At 45.3% G+C, this 16,960-nt stretch overlaps 1 protein-coding gene across 1 annotated transcript in view; it reads right to left on the bottom strand.

Annotated features, from left to right (window-relative positions):
- The window catches only part of LOC133346443 (death-associated protein kinase 2-like), a 60,309-nt gene extending 46,463 nt beyond the window's left edge, over positions 1 to 13,846 (bottom strand). The window contains exons 1-2 of the mRNA XM_061558013.1: positions 13,612 to 13,846; positions 8,102 to 8,252 (exon numbers count right to left, since the gene is read on the bottom strand). Of these exons, the coding sequence (XP_061413997.1) occupies positions 8,102 to 8,214 (113 nt within the window). The 5' untranslated portion in view covers positions 8,215 to 8,252; positions 13,612 to 13,846. The remainder of the gene's footprint in view (positions 1 to 8,101; positions 8,253 to 13,611) is intronic.
- Positions 13,847 to 16,960: the final 3,114 nt, after the last annotated feature.

Here is a 16,960-nt window from a genome sequence, read left to right as displayed (position 1 = left end):
TCAATTGCGTTTTTGTTGACTGTCAAGTTGTCTACAATTTTATAAACAACTGCATCGAGTCCAATGGCACGGAATTCCAATGAATCAATTACTCGGGTTGCACAAGAATTGATCAAAGATCACACAGGCATATGGTTACACTCAGCATGCTGTTTGTTTATGTTCTGCAGCCGTGACAAAATTGTGGATAAATCAAATTTGCAGACAAATGAGACTCGGTTATAAAATGCACCATTACTAACATTATGTGTTTAGTTAACTGTTTGGACAATGTGGAGATCTTTTGACGATATTATTATTATCCTTTGTCGATTGTAAAACTGACTGCTGCTTAGCACCGCCTGTTTTGAAACAGATGTATGGACTTCTAAGTTATGGTTATTTAATGTTTACATGAACGAAAGCAAATAACGTTGTACCGAATTACAAATGTTTGCTTATTCTACGGCACATTTTATAACGCTACCGACACAGCTATATCCACATGTATAAATCAATTTTACAAGCCTTAATGGTGAGGTGTGTAAGCACGTGATATCACGGAGGCCAATGAAGGGCAAAGTGATTCCAAAAGTCGTGGCCGACTAAACATACTTGTGTAAGCTCCTTAACACTTCGATGAAGACCAAGCTTTGAATGTCGTGGAATTTAATTAAAACATTTTTGTTCTCACAAATCTTCAGGGAACGTTGCATACTTTCCAACATTTCTTGATAAACGTGGGATATGTCCACGGATATTATTGCGACGTAAGTTGAACTACATGCAGAATTTATCAACCAAAGAATCCGGTTTGTGACGTAACAAAGCATTGCAAACATATCATATTTGTTCAAATGTTTTATCTCGATTATCGCAGCTCTTTTCCCCCCCTCAAATCAAGTACTGTGAGTACAATTATCGTTGGTGGCCAACAGCCTGGTATGTTTCCATTTCACTCTTGGGGCAACTGAATTAATGCTTTTATTTAATATCTAGAGAAACCGTGCATTGGGTGACAAATCACAAAACAACTGAATGGGTCCGCTCAATGATAAACAATAAGCCACAAGTTGTGGACAATGTTCCAAAAATACGACGTGAATACATTGTTGAAGACGTGTTTCCCCCCCCCCCGCCTTAATTATCCATTGTTTTGATATTCTTCTGCAGACATTTCCTGAAATTTCAAGGTATGACCTCATTTCCATTTTTTGTTAAAGAGACAGCCTAATGCACGGCCTATGTATGGCACAGTGCTCCGTGCACACCCCCCCCCCCCCCCCCGTCGAACTTAATTCACGTGACAATTTAAACATCTGGCGACGTGATAAGAACTGTCAAAATATTACGGCGGCGGAGTGAAATGCCTTTGTGAAAGTGCGGTCATTCTAATGGCCATGTAGCAGTCTTAAGTGTGCGTACAATTTGTGGGTAAAATGTGCTTTCAATAATCGTGCAAATTTTCTTTAAAATGTTTTACTAGCACGCACAATATCACATTAAATAAAAAAAAGTATACCCGAAAATTTTCAGTAGTTAAAAGGGTAATGGATAATATACTAAAATGAAAATGTTAGTATAATGGGTTCAGCGACTATGAAAGTGACGTGAAGCTGAAAGAATGACAATCATTAAGATTAGTAATGGTGGTCGATGAATGCCAGAAGAGCTTAGTTTATCTTTGTGAGTTTGGCGAATGTTACGTTGCGGTTGTTATTATTATTTTTTTATACAAAGGAACATTTCGTCCAAATTTGGGACACATGAGAAGTGCAACCGCAAACAATGCACAATATATAATACATGGCAATGAAGAATGCAGCCATAATAGGGAAGCATTGTGCAGTGTTTGTACTCGAGAGCAAATACATTATCGCCGGACGTTTTCACGCGAGAAATAAGACACTTTCACGCTTAAAAATGCAGAGATAAGTTAAAGATTTAAGTAGTAATTTTTACAAAAGTTATACAAATGATGGGAAAACATTACAATTCAAGCTTGTGGTTTTATTCATTTGAACGGTTCTAAGTGTTACGACACCACACAGTATAAGCAAATGGCGATCACATTCAGTGAAAATCGTGTCCTGATATAACTCTAAATCAGTTCTTGGGAATGCGATTCCAAGTCAATAAACCACGTGTGAATACGAAACAAATACTCTTGTAGGAACAATATTACGTCCTCTTTACGTTTCCATGTGGGATGTAGCAGCCCTGCCCGAGTGATATTCATTTGGCACGCGTCTCCGTTCTCACAGCAGAGGCACCGCTTCTATTTCATGGGCGTGGGAATCGGCACATTTCATACAGAGAACAAAGTGACCTCTGCCCCCCAACGTTGGTCTCACACCTTCACGAGTGAGCATTGAGACAACATCGGCTTCCCGTGTTCATTCGCAACCTCCCCAAACCCCCGTGGTGGAGTGTGCGGAGGCATGGGGAGTTGCGCATGTACACTTTTCCCGCTTCCCTATCAGCACCTTCCTCCAATTTCGTTCCAACACAAGTAAATCTAACACCACCCGCCAGCCACTCACACCCCCTGAACCTCTTGCCATCTACCACGTTCATGTAATGCCAGGGGTAGGGAACGTCTGGCCCGCGGGCCGTATAAGGCCCGCAAAATCATTTGAGTCTCGCCCTGCCAAGGCAACCGCAGGCGGGATTCGAAATTCAATAAATCTAGGAGCAAACCTGGAAAAGCAGTTGCGAGTAGCAACATTCATCACTACCAGCTAACATCACACGCCTCGCCAAAGAGAAGCAGTTCCAGCCATCACATTAGGGGAGAGTTAATAAAATGTTTGACCAAATATAATAGGCTAATTTTAAGTTGATAATTTTGTATGGCCCGCGAATGATGTTTTAAATATCCAAATGGCCCTTGGCAGAAAAAAGGTTCCCCACCCCTGATGTAATCTATGTGTGTGTTGAACTTCTTTGGCACCGTACGCAGGCAACTGTGCTAATCGGAGGTGCGGGGGAAGGACAACAAACGAAACATAATGTGTGAACTGTGATGCATATGCTGTATGCAAGGGGTGGTTGTTGAAGTGCGTGTGTTTACACAATATAGCCATGGCCTCCACATATCACTCATCTCCAAAACTCCAGATGATCAATAATAATATCACTATAATACCCGATTGAGTACGACTGCCTGAGGACCATCTGGCGGGACTAACAAATAATGTCGCAGTTGGCTACGCACTGTGCTAATGAAAGTTCAACATACATAAATCCTCTCTCAAATTAAGCACCTTGCGGATCTTGTCAAGGAGCATAAACCACCATGTGAACTACGGTTATCTTCGCAGCGGCTTTTGGCTGTCTATCGAACAAACACGGTCACTGCATCGCACGCTTTCAGATGGGCTTCAGCGGCCGTCTGGAATGTTCTTCCTTCCCGATATTAGGAAGCCACTGTAGCGATGCACTTTTAAATCTAGATTTAAAACTCATTTCTTTAGAACTGCTTTTTGTGTTTAGGTTGTTATCCTTCCCCCGCACCTCCGATTATCACGGTTGGCTACGTACGGTGTGAACGAAGTTGGACATACATAAGCAACTGGAATGTAACCTTGAAATGCTTAAAATAAAGTTGTTGTGCCTACCTATCTCCTCTCATATCACTCTACTCCCTTCCATGAACTCTCAATTATAAATACCCAAATTTGCACCGTTTGCTCAAGGGGAGGTTGCTCTTTTCGCATTGTCTGTGTATCCCTTCCTCAGGCGAATAGTGCTGTCAACTCCATGGCCCTGTTCAGGTTCAGGCTCAAGACTTTTTGCTTTACCTCTGCCTATATTTGGATGTCTCTTTATCTCTATAGAATAAATATCTGAATAAACATGCCTTCTGTCGCACTATTTTGACCAGTGTCTTCAGATGTGATTACATTTCGATATTAATATAATAAACTAGCCTTTTGCCCGTCCAAGGACGGGTGTATTGCAGTAAATCGGAAACTTGCAAGCGAAAAGCAGACCGCGACGTGATATTCATTACATTTGTAAGGGCGCGGTGACACAGACTTATTTCATTTCAAAGTTATAATCCCTTGTTCATCATGACGTCCTTTTTACTTCGATGTCTCAGTAGCGTCACGGAGATGGCGTGACGTGAGGCTTCTGCCTTTGTAGTGAGGGTTGTGAGTTGACGCCGAGGAGGGAGGAGGAGGCGCCTCGGCCCCCCATGTCGAGTGACGTCAGCTGCTAATTATTATGAATGGGGGGGGGGAGTGTCCATATGGAGGACGTCACCTGCTCATGAATATTAATCAGGGGGGCTGGTTGATGTGGCGTGACGTCACGAGCATTAAGGACAGTCACTCCTGGTATACAATATTGTATTGCATTGCAAAGTGCATTTTTAGAGGCTGGTGTGGATTAACTCCTCAGAAACTGCAATTAAAATGGCTGTAAGTGGAGCAGTTGTCTGCGTACTATGTTGCTACATTTACAAGAGATACTTCAAAAGGGGAAATGTTTAACTGAGAGAGCAGGATTGGGGGTTTATGGCTGTTGGGAAGCTCAGTGATTAGCGTATCATCCACAAAGGTAGAAAAACCTTGTATGCAGTAGATTTTGCAGCCATCAGGCAGCCATCAGGCAGCCATCAGGTATTTTTTTTTCCGAGGAACGATAAACACAAATCTGGCATCTGCTGTAAAATGTATGTCAAAGGCCGTGTGACAGTATCCAGGGCACTCCGTGCCAGTGTCATGCATGTCTCATTTATTAAAATGGGCCGTAATTCATGAACTCTGTCTACCCTATTTTTCTTTCAGAAAAAAACACCACGCCCATCATTAACACTGCTTATATGAACATATTTTATACAGTACTTTAATACTTGTGCTTTATACATTTTTGTCAATCCACTGCTGGATAACGGCCACTTATTCTGTGTTAGTCAAGGGGGTCATTTGATTATACTCTGCCGTGCTGGTCAGTGTGGGATGGCTTCTGGACATCTGTGAAAACTACTGGAGAAAAAGAGCTTCACAGCTCATCAGATTCCTCCAGTATAAATAAATATTCAGATTCTGGTGAACAAGTGGCCCAGGACCAGCTTGGATATCACCCGCCAATGATGGTCGGCTTGACCAGGAATTGAACTCAAGGCGCCAGATGCATGGGGCAGTGTGCCATTAATTGTGCCACCACTCCATCCACATATTAGTGGACCGGTTAAGATATGTTTATTTGTAATCTTCAACGTTTTATATATATATAGCACCACAATGGGAAGGTTTTAATCTCCATTTATACGCTTATCACATTTTTTTTATCTCTATTTATATGGGCCATGACAAATTTTCGTGAATTTCCATTATATATATTCTTCTGTTATATGAGTACAGAAGCAGAAGTATGATTACAGCACAGTAACATTTGTTGACGGACTGCAGAGGATCAATGACAAACTGTGCATGCTCATCTACACAATCTGCACTGCCCGATCTGGCTGATATGAGCACAGCACCAGTTTCCCCAAATGCCGGACGCCATCATTTCCAGACAGCAGGAAACGGTCACCTGATCATCCCACGCACCAAGACATCAAGATACGCCACCCCCACCCCTGCAGTATTACGGCATCACCTATCTACACATTCGCCGACTCACTCACCAACTCATTTACCCAGCCACTCACCTGTCTACGTGGAACTCATCGCGAGTCACTGTCCGTGTTTTGTGTCTATCCGTCTTGAGATATATTCAGTATAACGATAGTGCCTTCATGAAACCCTTTGTGCCGTAATAATGGCATGAATACCAAACGTACGTCTTTGATGTATTTAGTTATGTATTTTTTTATTTGTATGATTAAATTATCCTTGCAAAAGGAACAATGATTACCAAAATAAATATATCAACCCAAACACAGTTTTAGAGAAATATCACAACCCTCCTTAACGCGGGCAATTTTCTGTTGCATAGCACAGAATTCCTAAATTGTTGAGATGTAAACATTTTGCCACCAACAATGTTCTACTCCTAAATCATGCTACAAGTATCGATCAAACGGCTTTTTGGAACTGTTTTCTGTACAAGGCTCACATACAGGCATTGGACATCGCCTGTCACCAGTACCAGTAGTGTGTGGGTCATGCAATGTGGGTAGGACACCCACAACCAGAATGGGTCGGCTGTTGCGAAGCAAGTGAGCATGACTCAAGCATGCTGCGTGAATACGGTTCCACGCTGCCATTCACTTTTTTTTCTTACGCCGTGCAACAAAGTAACTGCACATGCACTTTGTCCACTGCGAAACCTCGCATTAAATGAACGGTGCCCCAAGAACCAGTAAAACTGGGTGGGTACCCTGCTGGAACAACCGACGAGCCCGCAAGGACTACATTCTGTTGGGAGATGAATTTTGGCTGTGCAAAACAAATGAGACCAACACGGAGGGATCTTTGGCTAAAAGTCGTGGGAGAATAGCTGTGTTGACAGTAATACATAGCACTGTATGTATGCATCAGTGTGTGTGTGTGCAAATGCACGCAAAGTACGATTGTCAAAAGTGGATTACATTCCGGTCATTCTCTTATGTTTAACACTGGACACGGATTTGCCATGCGCCAAACTTTCCACAGTCACTGGCGTGATTGCCACCACTGTTTAGTAATGAACAGTGATTATTGATCATATCTGACTGGGCAAGCAGCAGACATCTCTGCTTGTATTGGACGGGTTACAGCAATTAATGTATCGACCGGCTATGTGCAAGCTACCTGCATTGCTATGGACAAGCTACCTGGTCTGTCACTGCGCACAAAACTCTGAGTGTTCATGGCCAACTGTCTTGACAACAACCGTCTACAATTGTAATGTTTGTTGAACTTCGTTCGCACCGTAAGTAGCCAACCGTGCTAATCGGAGGTGCAGGATCCCATTGCATACATGTCAACCACAAAGGAGTCACATCAATAAAATACCTCCTGAAAACCTGAGGAAAACCACCAAGAAACTTAAGACAGAACCCAAGAAACTTAGGCACGAACATATGTAACTGTCATGCAGGCAAGGGTGAGTCTACTGTGTTGGAGAAAATATGGGAGGGCGGGTGGCTAAATGGGTTTGCCCAGCAGCCAGGGGCTAATGTCCGCCACTTAGTGAACACCCCGTAATAATCATCATCATCTTGGAGAGTTGGAATTAGTTTTCCACTTGTTTCTCATAGGAAGGCCGCCATAAGCAAAAACGAAACTTTTTAAGATGACGATTTCATAAGGCCTGCACAAACAATTGGCAGCAGCTACCGGCGAGGCTCGGAAAAAAAATTTGTGCCGAGTGACTTAGTTTCGGGTAAACAACACACAGCGTGAGATTCTATTGCGGTGAAAAAAAAACCTTCTCACGGGTAATCCTTGAGACGTTACATTTATGCGAATTGCATGAACATCTCTGCCAGCTTCAGCCTTTCAGCTGGCCCGTCTGCATTCCGTTCTACATTTGTCCAGACTAAAGAAAGATGACAGATTTTAGAAAGATATGGCTGGCCATGCATGCTAGGCTGTGGTGGATGATACGTGTTCGTATGCCCAGATACTGCGTGCCTATACAGCCGATGGTTTGCACGGACCAAAGAGGTCACACAGGGTGCACCATTGATCGCATCGGTGATGTCACAATCACATGAAAAATCCAGATTAAAGCAGTAACTCGTACATAGCGTTACACATCAGGAGCAGTATTTCGATACGGGTGGAGTAATAATAATACACGGTCCTTTTATGGCATGCTGTGGCGCTCATGAGGGCTGTTGAATGATACTTCACCGTGCTGATCAGTGCGGGTTGGTGAACGGGAGACACAGGACTGGTTCACGTACCGCTCGCCAATTGAAATTAACCAAAGCTGGGAATCAGACTGAGATCGCCAGAATTTAAACACGCCACTCCGCCCCTAATTTAGTGTGTCATCACACGCGAATGACAAGTAAACCTGTGTCAAAATAATCCATTCAGTGAGTTTACACATTTCATTGTCCAGCTCTCAAACCTTTGCCTCCCTCAGGGCCACGTACAGCTCATGCAAAAATGTGCATCAGACAAGAAATGTAAAAAATATATATATATACGGTAATTCAAAAACAATAACTTACCTCCCAAGAACCCCGTGGATGTCATAGAAGTCCTCCACTTTCAAACGGCAGAATTCGGCCATCGCATTTCCGGCTTCACTGTCGTCTGCTGATATGGGAACTCTGCAGCCCATGTCACGGCATTTCCATCGTATTTTGTTTAACTCTGAAACTGAAAGAAACAACGTGTTATCATTCATAAGGGGAAAACATTTCTACATGCTTTGAAAAATACAATTAAATGAAAATGCAAACATAACTAAGAAAAGTTTGATCAGTTCCGAAGCACACGCTGACCCATTTCAGTTTTTTCATGAACAGAATAACATGGAGCTGAGACTTGTGTGTAGGAGGGCTTTAAACAACCACACAGTTTACAATCAGACCCCTCCTCCTACCTACCCACCCACGTGTTGCCCACCCTTCACCCCAAGCCACCAACCTCCCTAAAGTTCACTAACTGTTAGTTGCATGTGTGTAAGTTGTGTGTGTATGTTGTGTGTGTGTGTATGTTGTATGTGTGTATGTTGAACTTATTTCGCACCGTACGTAGCCAACCACCCTCTGACACTGGTTTGCTTGACGCTGGGTACTAGAATTAAACAATGGTTTGATGGATTAATGAATTGCAATTATTTACTGTATTCGCAAGCTCCATTTGCATTGCCAAACAATGCCAAACAATGCAAATGCGTACAGTAGTATAAAATGAAATAACAGCCACTAAAACTGCTTTTGCAGCCAACCGCAAGAGTTAAAACTTCCCCTTTTAAATGGTGTGCACACCTTTCCGTATCACGCAGAAGAATCAACGCTAAGTAAAACATAAAGGGCAATCACATTTCACGACTAAATATGTACGGAGCAAAATTTATCTCTGAGTCCATGGCCTCGAATTCAATAAGATGTTTATGAATCCTAGAGAGATGTGTGCAACCTCATAATTCTTAGCGTTTACTTATTTACAATTTGTAGGAGATGAGTGGCCCATTTCTTTATACATCAAGGCAGCACAACTTATCTTCGAGTTAACTAGGACTTTTGAATTGAGAAAAATTATAAATAAGTAATGATGTTTCAGCAGATTATTAATGTTTAACATTAATGTTCAACATTAATATTTAACATCATTATTGTTCAACATTAATATTTAACATTAATGTTCAACATTAATGACATCCTAATCAAAATGTTTTATTTTTCTGCTGCCGAAATGTGTGGTATTATCATTGTTTCTACTAGTAAAACGAATACAATTGCAAAACAATTGCAGGCTTTAAAGAATGTACTACCGCCCCCATTAATACACCAACAACCCTAAAATAAAGTTTGACGTGTCTTTCTTTAAAGAAAACCGTCCTCTAAATACTATATATTTGTATAAGTACGCATTTACGTGAAGTTGAATAATACATATGTCAATTTAAATGTCCCGTTAACTTAATGACACACTCGTCAACCATGCCTATTCACTGCCGCGGAACTGTTGTGAGTTTACTGAAAATATTTTAAGCGGAGGATAGTCATCTTTGATGAAAAATTAAGTGTCAAATATCGTTCATACGCATCTTTTTTAGACAAAGTACACAGTATTATATTATGCACCTTATTCCAAAAAATGTGTTGAATTTTGTAGTCATGGGGAAGTTGGCACAAACATTGATCGTACTTTCTGCGGGATTGTATAGGCGGCTGTTGTGCAGACCGTAAGTGCATTAGCATCAGAGAAACAAACTGGAGCGAACAAAAAGCACGACCATTTGTCAAGCGTTCAACACCCACCCAGTGATTCATTTGTCACGATCCGAGGTCACAATTCTGATTCTTTTAGTTCGTATTGTTTCTTGTTTTTTTTTCACGTGCTTACATTTGTTTTAACACTTCTCAGAATTTGCAACAATACCACAATAAATGTGCCTCCGGGCTCTGGTAGACCACCTGGAGAAGATTCCAGGCACGTGTTGACAATGATGGCGAACAAGTGGAGACCTTTTGAAGCTATTAACATACATTTGCTATCATGTTGCAGTGTATTATCCATTCTTTGTCACATTAAAAACAAGTCCCATCTAAGTGTTAACGTTTTTTTGAAGCACCCAGTACAGTTATTTGGATACACTCTGCACAAAATCAAGACTATCGTACAGACAACAAAATTCCACGAGAGATAATTTGTACTAGCAAGTCGTTTTTGTTATGTTTAGAGGAAGCTGGAATCTTCTTCTTCGTTAATATGGAAAGCTGAAATTAGCAACGTCATACGTGTGTGGATTTCGAGGTTACTGAGCCATTGAGTAGCTTCTGTGGAGGCTTGGTGGATGTTTGTGATATAGCCAACGGATCGGCCGGATGGGGAAGTGTTGGATCGGTAGTCTGCCTCTGGTAACCGCAGAATTTACATTGCAGACTGTTCTTTATTTCCCATTAATGACAACTAAAACATGCACCTTGCACGTCACTGCATTGCCAACAATTGTGACTCAACATGAATAACTCAACTCACCCAAATCCCCCTGACCCAAAGACCCAAAAGTACAAAGGTCGACCTTTCGTCACCACCAACACCATGGTAGGACTTTGAAGAGCGAATAACTCAACTTGGTCAAATTTCGATTTAAAGCTTTCGTGACTGCAGGGATCCATCTTCTTGGTTCTTTCGGTAAAGTCACGTAGAAGGGAAGCAATAAAATAATAAAAATAAAACATGATAAAATAAAATAATTCTCTCAATTATTATAATTCTCTCAATTATTTTATTTTATTATGTTTTATTTTTATTATTTTATTGCTTCCCTTCTACGTGACTTTACCGAAAGAACCAAGAAGATCAACTTGGTCATTTTACTATTTTGTAAGCGAATACTTTTTTGTTAGTTATGACACACATGACCCGGGGCAACGGGGAAGTTTGGTCAAACATACCCCCAGCAAGCGCACGGCGTCATCCAGCGGTGATTTGTGCGTGTACACGTGCCCTGTGTACACGTGCCCTGTGTACACGTGCCCTGTGTACACGTGCCCTGTGTACACGTGCCCTGTGTACACGTGCCCTGTGTACACGTGCCCTGTTTACACGTGCCCTGTTTACACGAACAGCACTGCTCTATTCGTAACTCAATTATCACAATCATTGCATTGCTCATCACATGCGATTCATGAGAACGCGTCGTACTGCCCGATTACGTACGGCAACATCATTAGAGGCAAACATGACGTTCACGTTTCAGGGCTGGTGCTCTATTTGAACTGCAATGTCAAAGTCTGAGGGTGCGGTGACAAGTTTATTTAACCACGTAATTATTTTATTGTTAAAGCATTTTTGCATCAAGTACAACGTAAAGACCTGCAGCCTCCCTGCGGCGATGAATACCCGTGTTGAATACCCTTTTAGCGAAGCAGACAATCATCTTACAGCCCAACGGGATGGAGTTGCAGGCTCACTCACAACGCACGCACGTGCCACACCAACGTGGCTTCACAACTTTTAAACAATGTTGTTGTTATTCTTGGCTGTGGATTTCACACCTGATGATAATTGCTTGTGTTGCAGTCGAAACGTCGTGAGGATTTTTATTGTTTTATATGTATATTATTTTATTATTTTCCTTCTACGTGACTTTACTGAAACAACCAAGAATATGAATCCCTGCAGCCACGAAAGCTTTAAATCAAAATGTTGTTGTTGTTTTGAGACACTGCATTGGGCAGTGGTGCACCACTAACATACAAACAAACAAAAACTCTCAATACATTCGTCACTCGAACGCTTCCGGGAGAGAAGAATAAACAGTGGACGGCGACGTTTCGGGTAATTGCCCTTGTTCATATACCAGTAGCGATGCTCTTTCACGAACGTGTTGAGTTTCCCCGTCTTAAACCCGTGCGCTCTCAGCCATGAGCAGGCGTCTGCGCTGTTTCTCAATTCCCTTTACCTCCTTGCCTCTTCCTCCCTCCGGCTTGTGAAGAAGACCCGGACTGGGACGAAGGGCTTATTGCTTGCGGGGGAGCAACCTGTGTAATTGCGTTGACTTTACATGAATTGGTGCGCATCATGCGCATACCACTACAACGCGCAGCACGCTGCGTTACGCAGAAACCGCCCTTGCTTCATCGGTTGTATTGCCACGAGACGACTCCCACATGTCACATTGCCTGACATTCAACAGCGTAAGCGTCGCTGTGCTGCTGCGGGACTGTGTGTGTCTGTGTGTGTCTCTGTGTGTGTGTGCCTCTGTATGTGTGTCTGTCTATCTGTGTCTGTGTGTGTCTCTGTGTGTGTCTGTGTGTGTCTCTGTGTGTGTGTCTGTGGTGTGTCTGTGTGTGTGTTTGTGTGTGTGTTTCTGTGTGTGTGTCTGTGATGTGTCTCTGTGTGTGTGTTTCTGTGTGTGTGTCTGTGATGTGTCTCTGTGTGTGTGTTTGTGTGTCTGTCTATCTGTGTGTGTCTCTGTGTGTGTGTGCCTCTGTATGTGTGTGTGTGTCTGTATTTGTGTGTGTCTCTGTGTGGTGTGTCTCTGTGTGTGTCTCTGTGTGTGTTTGTGTGGGTGTCTCTGTGTGTGTGTCTGTGTGTGTGTCTGTGTTTGTGTGTGTCTCTGTGTGGTGTGTCTCTGTGTGTGTCTCTGTGTGTGTGTCTGTGTGTCTCTGTGTGTGTCTGTGTCTCTGTGTGTCTGTGTGTGTCTCTGTGTGTGTGTCTGTGTGTAGCGGTTAGCGCGCTGCGCTATGAACCCAGGGACCCGGGTTCGATTCCGGCTCACGGCCAACACCCAGTGACGATTATCTAAACCGGTCCTGGGCCTGCCCTAGGTCGACTCAGCCTGAAATGAGTACCTGGTGCGGTGTGTAAACATCGTCACTGGGGAGACAAAGACGGTCGGGCGTGGTGCTGGTCCACCCACCCCCTCGTGTACCTTTCCGGCCTTCATAGGTGCTCGCTAACAGCACTTGCCCCTATAGTCTGTTAAGGCTATACGGGGGATCTTTGTCTATGTGTGTGACTGCACGTGGGGAGTGGTGGTGTAGCGGTTAGCGCAACGCTGCGCTGCGAACCTGGCGACCCCAGCTCGACTGCCGCTCACGGCCACCACCACCACTGATGATCATCTGAACCGGGTCCTGGGCATCCCTTAGGTCGACTCAGTCTCAAATGAGTACCTGGTGCGGTGTGTCAAATCATCGCCGCTGGGGGGACAAAGGCGGCCGGGCGTGGTGCTGGCCACCCACCCCCTCGTGAACAGCGCTTGCCCCAACAGTCTGTTACAGGCTACACGGGGGATCTTTGTCTTTGTGCAAGACCGTCTGCGTACGCGTATCCACTGCATCAGGCACGAGTCATTGTGTCACAATTCCCTGGCTGGACGAGAGGTCCTCTTCCAAGCCTGGTGGTGGTGGTGGTGGTTTACGTGACCATACTTCACCACCCCGGTCCATGCGGGATTTGACACAGAGGCACTTTAGAGCGGGCGGTGAAACACGATAAAAAAAAAGATAACCCAGGCACAGAGCAATACCATCCGTTCGTCCGACTCACCCCTTACCGGAACGTGGGGCACACTTGCGCGTTGAGTGTCGCACCTCTGCGGGTCCGAAGTTTCAGGGAACTCGCTTCTCGTCCGCGCTGCTGTGATGCGGCTAACTTCGGGGCGAGTTTGTTCGCCGTCTCTCTCTCTCTCCCCGCGCCTGTGTGCGTGTGTGTGTGTACGGAGCGGCGTAGAGAGAGAGAGAGGAGAGTTGAGTGAGCGTTGGGAGCGTTCCCCGTGCGCGTTGCGTTGAGCTGCAGCTCCGCTTCAGTGACGTCACAGCGGCTCCCTGCACGCCCCCCCCCCCCCATAGACCGGACACGTGGAGGTGGCTGCCAACACCACAGGTAACAATCATCTTGCCGGGCCGACGTCGTGACAGAAACACACAACAACAACAACAACAACCGCCATTCGCCACTAAGTGGCGGTGACGTCACCACGACGCTTGTGCCAGGCCATGTGCACCTTGAGGCCACGTGAAGTGTCGAACGCCCGCTGGCAAGAGGTCACAGGGCAGACCCAGGTGCCACGGGTCGACTGACCGAGATGACCGAGATGACTGGCTGATGCACCACCTGTGCCCCCTACTGTACCAACTTGCTGTGCTTTATCTATCCGGCGCTCCGCTCGTTGTTGTGAGCGTCGCTCCTCCGCCCTCCGTTGTTGTTGGAGGGCGACTGCACACACACACAGAGATACCACCTACCAACCCCTCCCCCCTCCCCAACCATATCAATTTCTGTGGTCATCCAGCACAGCGAATGGAACGTATAACGACTCAATTCCCGATTCGCAAATACGATGGAGGCATCGTCGCAGCAAAGCTGTCAACCGATACGGTTTAGCCGTACTCTTGAAGAGGGGAATTTAGTTTTCGGGTCCATACGGCGTACATCCGTTTCAATACGGGCATTTTTTTAAAATATGTTTTCTATTTTTCTGTGTGTTTCTCCCTTGTGATGGGACATTGTAGGATGAACTTTGAGGTTGATGAGGGTATGGGGTGACCAATACGATCTGAATTGGTCTGTAGTAAGGTAGGCACTGACAGGTAAGTCACTCCACTACTCCTGATGCAATCCTCTGGCTCAAGCACTTCAATGTAAAATTGTAATACTGGTAGGAACCTCCTGGTTACACCAGCCCACAGGGGATTATTGTGTCCGTCCGTCCGTCGTGCAGGGAGGGGCTGGGTGAGGAGGGAGGGGCTGGGTGGGGAGGGGCTGGGTGGGGCTGGGTGGGGAGGGTGGGAGGGAGGGGTGGGGCTGGGTGGGGAGGGGCTGGTCATCCCGTGGTTCCCTTATAAAACTCAACGTTTAACCTACTCACGCCGGCTTGTGCCCGCCCTTACAGTCGGGCATATTTGCAGAATACACCACGCCGCCGTTGACCCTGCCCATTGACCGAGCAACCCAACGTTCCTACCAGCTCCCTCCGCAGGAATGTGTTAAAGTCGCACTCGTTGCTTGCCACAAACATGGCCCACAATCGCTTGCTGATCTCTCCGCAAGGAGCATAACCCATCGTGCGAACTCCGGTCATCCTCGCAGCGACTGCTTTTGGCGAACCGTCGAACAGAGACGGTGGTCGCCGCGTCGCGCGCTTTCGGATGCGCTTCTGCGGCCGTCTGGAACGCTCCTCCTTCCGATATCAAGAAGCCACTGGAGCTATGCACTTTTAAATGGAGATTGAAAACTCAATTTTTTCGAACTGCGTTTTTGTGTGTTTAATTTGTCCTTCTCCCGCACCTCCGATGAGTGTGGTTGCCTACGTGCGGTGCGAACGAAGTTCAACATACGTGCATTGTAATCTGTGATGACAGAAAACATGACGAACATTGAGTTCAGGTCTACAGCCCCGTTATAGCCTATTTTGACTGTTGGGGCAATTGCTGTTAGCAAGCACCTATGAAGACCGACACGGCACACGAGGGGTTGGTGTGGTACAACATCACGCCAGGCCGCCTTTGTCTCACCGGTGCTGATGTACACACACACACACACCGCACAAGTACTGGTGTATCACGATTAAAGATGAGGCGACCTATCGGAGGTCTCGAACCGGTTCGGGATAATCGCCGCTGATGTTGGCCGCGAGCGGGAATCGAACTCAGGCCGCCAGGTTCGTAGGGCAACGCGTTGGCCGTTGCACTCCCGCTCCCCACATTTAAGAGTGACAACCCACAGACAAAGACCCCCCCGTGTAGCCTTAACATACTTTTGTGGCAAGTTACGGTGACAAAACAAAGACACACGCTCTCCTCCAGCTGTCACGGATTGCTGGGGGAGGGGGGGGGGTCCTTTTAGCAAACAAGTCACGTCACCTTGGCGATATTTCAAACTGCAGAGATGTTGTAACAATCCACGGTTAGTATATAACACATACGCTTGGAAATGCTAATGCACTGCACACTTTGACAGGAGAGATGCAACGTTTAGAGCCAGTCAGGTAAGTGTGCTCACGTTCGAAATCCTCACACCTGCTTCGCCATCACCTCCAGGTGCACGAAGATGTAACCCCGTCTCTGTACGTACGTTGAACTTCTTTCGCACCGTACATAGCCAACCGCGCCAATCGGAGGTTAGCCTGTGACTAACAACGCGTTTCCGTGAAGCAATCGTAATTTTTCCCCCCCAGAAAGAGGGACCTTAAACAGATAAACAAACGTCATTTTGGTCAATAACTCTTAGCACACGGAAAAACACCTCTAAGATTCTAAACAAGAAAACATTGTGCAGTCTGCGCCCTGTGATATCTGTCGTGTTTATGTTCTTGCATATGGCAAACATGTTCAGGAGTTAAATGCCAATCCGAGGTCTGCTTTAGTCACGATGAGAGGGCTTCAGCGGTTGCTAGAGTTGTGTTATTCCTCCTGATCCATTGAAGGAGCACAGACTGCAGCGGTTTATAGTCCATAACTTGGATTGCATGGCCACAATATATGCACTGTACGTTGAACTTCTTTCGCACCGTACGTAGCCAACCGCGCCAATCGGAGGCGGGGGGGGGGAAGGGACAACGAAGTAAACACAGAACACAGTTCTAATGAAATTAGTTTTCGAACTAGATTTAATAGCGCATAGCTCCAGTGGCTTTATAATCTCGGAAGGAAGAGCATTCCAGACGGCCGCAGAATCGCATCTGAAAGCGCGCGATGCAGTGACCGTCTTTGTTCGATGGTCAGCCAAAAGCCGCTGCGAGGATGACCAGAGTTTGCGCCTTCGTTTCTGCTCCTTGACGAGATCAGAAAGGTATTGTGGCTCATTTGTGGCAAGCACTTTGTGTGTAATGTGTGCGACAAATCTCATTACTGTGGCGCTTGCCTTTAATTTCCCATTCACGGAGGAGATGTGTTTTGTATTTA

This window comes from Lethenteron reissneri, chromosome 24 (assembly GCF_015708825.2).
Source record: "Lethenteron reissneri isolate LAM-NWPU_2019-01 chromosome 24, ASM1570882v1, whole genome shotgun sequence".
Taxonomy (NCBI): domain Eukaryota; kingdom Metazoa; phylum Chordata; class Hyperoartia; order Petromyzontiformes; family Petromyzontidae; genus Lethenteron; species Lethenteron reissneri.
The sequence above is the reverse complement of the archived record's forward strand: the minus strand, read 5'-3'. Positions and strand labels throughout refer to the sequence as shown.